Source organism: Triticum urartu, unplaced genomic scaffold (genome assembly GCF_003073215.2).
Source record: "Triticum urartu cultivar G1812 unplaced genomic scaffold, Tu2.1 TuUngrouped_contig_5033, whole genome shotgun sequence".
NCBI classification, from domain to species: domain Eukaryota; kingdom Viridiplantae; phylum Streptophyta; class Magnoliopsida; order Poales; family Poaceae; genus Triticum; species Triticum urartu.
In genome coordinates, this window is record NW_024115672.1 from 1 (window position 1) to 5,544 (window position 5,544).

Sequence of the window (5,544 nt, forward strand, 5' to 3'; positions counted from 1 at the left end):
AAGTAAATGCATTTGTACTTGTTGTTTTGCAGGAAGCAAGCAGCTGTGGTGTTGTTCAGTGGGTAGATGAGGAGTGGCCAGAGCATCTGCAGAATGCTCTTCACAAACTATGGCTTTTGTATGAGGATTGCCAGTGTGCTAATAGGATGGCATGTCTGGAACATGCATCACTTGTCCACAATCTCACATCACAGAAGAACAAGCTACAGGAGACTTATGAGAAGCTTGTTGAGGATGTGAACAACCTACTTGATACCCAGGACAATATTCCCAAGGAAAATGAAGTCCAACAAGGTGAACATGAGGAGATCACTCCTCCTTTGGACAACAATATTTCAGCTTTGAAGGAACAGCTGGGTGCAATGGATGCTGAGAACAAAGAACTGAAGCAAAAGGTTGACCAGTTGAGGAGCATTCAGGTTGCCCAAGGTAATGTGATTAGGAATATGAAGTTTGCTCATTTGAAGGAGAAGGAAAAGTTGAGCATTGAGAGGAGGAATTTGGAGTTTCACATTGCCGATCTTGTCAAAGCTAGTGAGAAGAACAAGAGAAAGCTGAAAGACATCAAGGATATTTGTGATGAAGAGTGATTTGTAATCTGACCATGTGGGTCATTATCTTAAGTTTCATTGAACTATGGCTTGTAATGTGTGAACTAGTGGCAGTTTGCAGTATTTGAAGTAGGGTGTAGCCTTAAACCATGTCTTGTAAGCTTTGAACTATGGTGTCATGATGTTAACTATGTTGTTGACTAGAGTTGTTAAGTATGATGTTAACTATGGTGTCATGATGTTAACTATGTTAGTGACTAGAGTTGTTAAGTATGATGTTAAATATGTCATTGATGTTAACTATGGCACCCTAAATGATGGAATGAGGATATGTTGGATATCGTCGACGTCGAGGCACCGTAGATGATCAAATTATATGGCTCCGGCGGTTCGCTGCATCGGGAGGATTCTCTCCGGCGAGGTTCTGCCATCGGTGTCGATTTGTGTCGTGACCACTCCTGCATATGGTGACGACTTCGCTGCCGATTGCGGTGACTATATTGAAAAGTCTTTGCAAGAGTTCCTCTCTCCAGATCTGGTGGTTGCCGACACCAAGAGCAATCTATGAACAATGACTTGATGCAGAGGTATGGTTGTGCAGCTGCGATGGACGCACATCGCATGTAGCTGCTGTAATGGAGGAAATGTAATGTAGACACCGTACGAGTGACTTCGATGGTGGTGCTACTTGAGCACCCGGTCTCGAGCTCTGAGGTGAAAATCTAGTTCTGACCTGAGTTGATTATACTAGTAATGGCGATGTTTTTTCGTCATTACCTTGTTGAAGGCATTGCTCGGATATGCTCAAACCAGTTTTCAGGGTGAAACCCTACAATCTGGCCTTTCGTGATTGGCTCCGGTGACGGTGGCGCTTGAGCGTCGCTCCCTTTCTAAAGGCTTTGCCGTTGAAGAATCTAGTCGCCCTTGTTTGTGTCATGAAATATTTGGTGCGGATAAGGTCATTGTTGTAGTTTGTCGATCGTGGATTTGATCGTTTTTTCCCTTTTCACGCTTATAGCACGGATTTGGTTTTATATGACTTTGCTTTTTGCCGGAGTGATTTCTTTTTGTGTATGTGTGTTGGTGTTAGTTGTGCATCCTAACTATGCAGAGACCGAATGTGTAGATGCTCGTTATGTTTATACTCTTTTTTGAACACAGTACAGACGCAAGCGCTCATACATACGCGCATACACTAACCCTTATAAACTCACACACGCACACCCTATCCCTATGAGTACCTCCGAAAAACTGAGCCGACATATCATCTTGATGTTTGTACTCTCTTGATGCTTCATATTACGTCAATAAAATTTACCCTCAGTAAATAAAGGGCATGTTGAAAACTAGTGGGTTTTTCCACCCGAGAACTTGAAAACTATGGGTGGGCACAGCCTATCCGAGACAAGTTGTGCGCGGGCCCCACGCACGTTTTGTCTCCCGGACTAGATTATTCGGTCCAAAGATCGCCTAACCCAGCCTCGCTTCCTTTGACCAGTCGCCATCCTTCAGGTAGTACTACAGAATATGAGTTCCTCGGATCTGCATGTTAGCAGTTACCAGGAAACACCGGCGCCGTACCTCGGAATGGGTTGATTAGATTGGGTTGATGGATCTTGTCAGTAGTCCTACGGATCAAGACGAGTGGCCGTTCAAGTTCAACGCCCGTGAGTGTGTCCGTCCGTTCGCGGTCATTCCCCGGCCGGTCCGGTCCAAAATGATTGGTGGGTAGAAGTACATACATCACATGCATGCATGCCAAGAAACGTGCGTGCACTGACTCGGCGGTCTACCACGTGAGAGAGAGAGAGAGAGCGTAGACTGGATGGCATGGCCGGCGAAGAGATAGCTCCGAATGCATGCAGCACATGGTGGACGCGCGCATACCCTGGCCTGGAGCTCTATATAAGCGGACGTAAGCGCCCCTACCTGTTCATCGATCCAAGCCACACTCGACGAGTTCATCGGCCTCTTTGTAGAAAGGTGATAGCTAGACATCGACCTCGTGCCCGCTTGCATACGCATACGTACGCAGAAATGGAGGTTAACTACGCAGAAGCCGGCCAGGTTGTTGCCACCAGCAGAAGCGCGATGCTGAAGCCGGCGTACGCCGCGCCGCACCCGCTGGCCGGCGGCAAGGTCCAGCTGACCGTCTCCGCCCGCGCCGCCATCGACACCTACGTCCCCATCGTGCTCGCCTACCCCGCCCCGGCGCCGTCCAACCAGGCGCTCAAGGAGGGCCTCCTCCGGGCCATCGCGCCCTACCCTCACCTGCTGGGCCGCTTCGCCCTCGACGGCCACGGCCGCCGCGTCCTCCACCTCAACAACGAGGGCGTGCTTGTCATCGAGGCCGACGTCCCGGCCGACATGGCCGACGTGCTCGCCGCCGGCGGCATGGCCACGGACGTCGCCGGCTTTTACCCTACGGTGCCGGAGGTGCCGTCACGTCACATTCTCATAGTACTGTTCATGCATGCATGCATGCAGTGGTTTTGATTGTATGGAGTGCTGATGTGTTTTTCAATTACTCTACAGGAGAGCGTTGGACCAGCGCTGCTGCAGGTCAAGCTCAGCCGCTACAGGTGCGGCGGCCTCCTGCTCGGCGTGATATGCCACCCCCACATCGCCGACGGCCACGCCGCGAGCACTTTCTACGGCGCGTGGGCGACCGCGGTGCGCGAGGGCAAGGGCTTCACCGTGCCCTCCCCTTTCATAGACCGCGCGGCCACCGCCGTGCCTGGCAGCACGCCGAAGCCAGTGTTCGACCACCGGTCCATCGAGTTCAAGGGAGGAGAAGGCAGCGCCACCAGCCAGCCCCATGCCGTTCTCCCCATGGACAAGATCAGGAACGTCAAGGTGCACTTCCCGGCAGAATTCATCGCGGAGCTCAGGTCCCGCGTGGGCGCACGCTGCAGCACGTTCCAGTGCCTGCTGGCGCACGTGTGGAAGAAGGTCACGGCGGCGCGGGGGCTGAGCCCGGAGGAGTTCACGCAGGTGAGGGTGGCCGTGAACTGCAGGGGCAGGGCCAACCCACCCGTGCCAATGGACTTCTTCGGCAACATGGTGCTCTGGGCGTTCCCGAGGCTCCAGGTGCGGGACGTGCTGGGCTTGAGCTACGGCGGCGTGGTCGGCGCCATCCGCGACGCCGCGGCGCGCGTCGACGAGGAGTACATCCAGTCGTACGTGGACTTCGGCGGGGTGGCGGACGCGAACGGGGAGGAGCTCGCGGCGACGTCAACTTTCGGGACGATGCTCTGCCCGGACATCGAGGTGGACAGCTGGCTGGGGTTCAGGTTCCACCAGCTCGACTTTGGGACCGGGCCGCCCTCCGCGTTCCTGCCGCCGGGGTTGCCGGTCGAGGGGCTGATGGTCTTCGTGCCGTCGCGCACGGTGAAGGGCAGCGTCGACCTCTTCATGGCCCTCGCGGAGGATCACGTCGCGGCGTTCAAGAAGATTTGCTACTCCCTGGATATTCTCCCGTCGAGGATGTAATTAAGAAAGCGAAGCATGATGCGGTCGTTCTATGGTCAACTGCTTTTACAAAAATTGAAGAAATACAGATCAATAAAGAGGTTATTGACACATCAATTTTTTCTTTGGCAAACAAACAGACACAAACCGATTTTTGTTTCAACATCAGTACAGACACAAACGCTTATATATACGTGCATACACTCATCCCATGAACGCACACTCTCCACCTAACCATCCAACCACACAGTTTGGTTTGCACGAGTCAATTGCAAGAAACCACCACATTTCTGGCTAGGTTTGCAGGAAACTACCAAGTCGTTAATCTATTGCAAAAAACACCGTAAAATCTCTTAACCTGTTGCAGAAAGCACTGAACAGCCGTTTAGCCTCATTTGATCTCTTTTCCGACAGGTGGGCCCCGAAAACGCTGACGTGGCTTGACGGACAGGCAAACGGCGCCGTTAGGAACAAAACGCTCAAGACGCCGCGCCGGTCGGTCCTTGTCAGACAGTCCCCCCCACGCCCCTGTCCTCTTTCTCGCCCCGCTCCCCTCTCCTCTCTCGTCCCGCTCCCCTCTCCTCTCTCGCCCTTGCTCGCCGCCGGTGATGGCCACCTCGCGTGGCGGTGATGATGGCGGTGGCGGTGGTGCTGGCGATGCATCTGGTGGCAGTGGTGCTCCTGCAGATCCAACAGAGGTTTGCGGCAGTTCAAACCCATCTCAGGCTCCGCCTCTTCCACAGCCGCCGTCGCCGTCTTACTGTGTTGAGTACGCGGCGGCGAGGGCGTTCGCCAAGGCCGTGAAGAAAGATTCAGAGGGGAGCCATCACTACGCATCCTCCTTCGGCGGTGTCTCGTAAGTTTTCTCTTTCCGTACCCGGATTTGGTTTCTAGGGTTAGGGTTCTAGGGTTAGGGTTCTAAGTGTTTGTGATTCTAGTGTTATAGGATTATTGTTGTAGGTTGTTTATGTGGTCAGACATGTAAGTGAAGTGTTTATGTAGTTCTAGGGTTCTAAGTGTATGTAGTAGGCACCTAAACATTAACTGAAATTACTGAATGTTAAACTCAATTTGAACCTACTCAATTACATGAAATTACTGAATGTTAAACTCAATTTCAACCTACTCAATTACTGAATTCACAACTGAATATTTAAATGAAAATGTTACCGAATTTATAACTGAATCCTGTACTGAATTGTTAAGTGAACAAATTACTTTAACTGTATTTTGGACTGAAACTTTAACTGAATTTTTAACTGAAACTGTAATTTAACTTAAACTGTATTTTTAACTAAAACTTTAGTTAAATCTTTAAGTGAAACATTAACTGAATTGTTTGTACTAACTGAATATATAACTGAATCTTTAACTTTTAACTGAATTTTTAACTGAAACTGTAATTTTAACTTAAACTGTATTTTTAACTGAAACTTTAGTTAAATCTTTAAGTGAAACATTAACTGAATTGTTTCTACTAACTGAATATATAACTGAATCTTTAACTTTTAACTGAATTTTT

The 5,544-nt window shown here is 50.2% G+C and overlaps 1 protein-coding gene across 1 annotated transcript; it reads left to right on the forward strand.

Moving 5' to 3' along the window:
• The first annotated feature begins 2,503 nt into the window (after window positions 1–2,503).
• On the forward strand, window positions 2,504–4,139 carry LOC125528675 (tryptamine benzoyltransferase 1-like). Its single transcript, XM_048693118.1, has 2 exons — window positions 2,504–2,987; window positions 3,087–4,139. The coding sequence occupies exons 1-2, from the start codon at window positions 2,589–2,591 to the stop codon at window positions 4,041–4,043; spliced, it is 1,356 nt and encodes a 451-aa protein (XP_048549075.1). The 5' UTR covers window positions 2,504–2,588; the 3' UTR covers window positions 4,044–4,139.
• The last annotated feature ends 1,405 nt before the right edge of the window (window positions 4,140–5,544 follow it).

Excerpts from the sequence above, each read along its gene's own strand:
- LOC125528675 (XM_048693118.1), top strand. The coding sequence starts at position 2,589 with ATGGAGGTTAACTACGCAGAAGCCGGCCAGGTTGTTGCCACCAGCAGA. Across the intron at positions 2,988-3,086 it reads TTTACCCTACGGTGCCGGAG|GAGAGCGTTGGACCAGCGCT; the intron begins GTGCCGTCACGT and ends ATTACTCTACAG.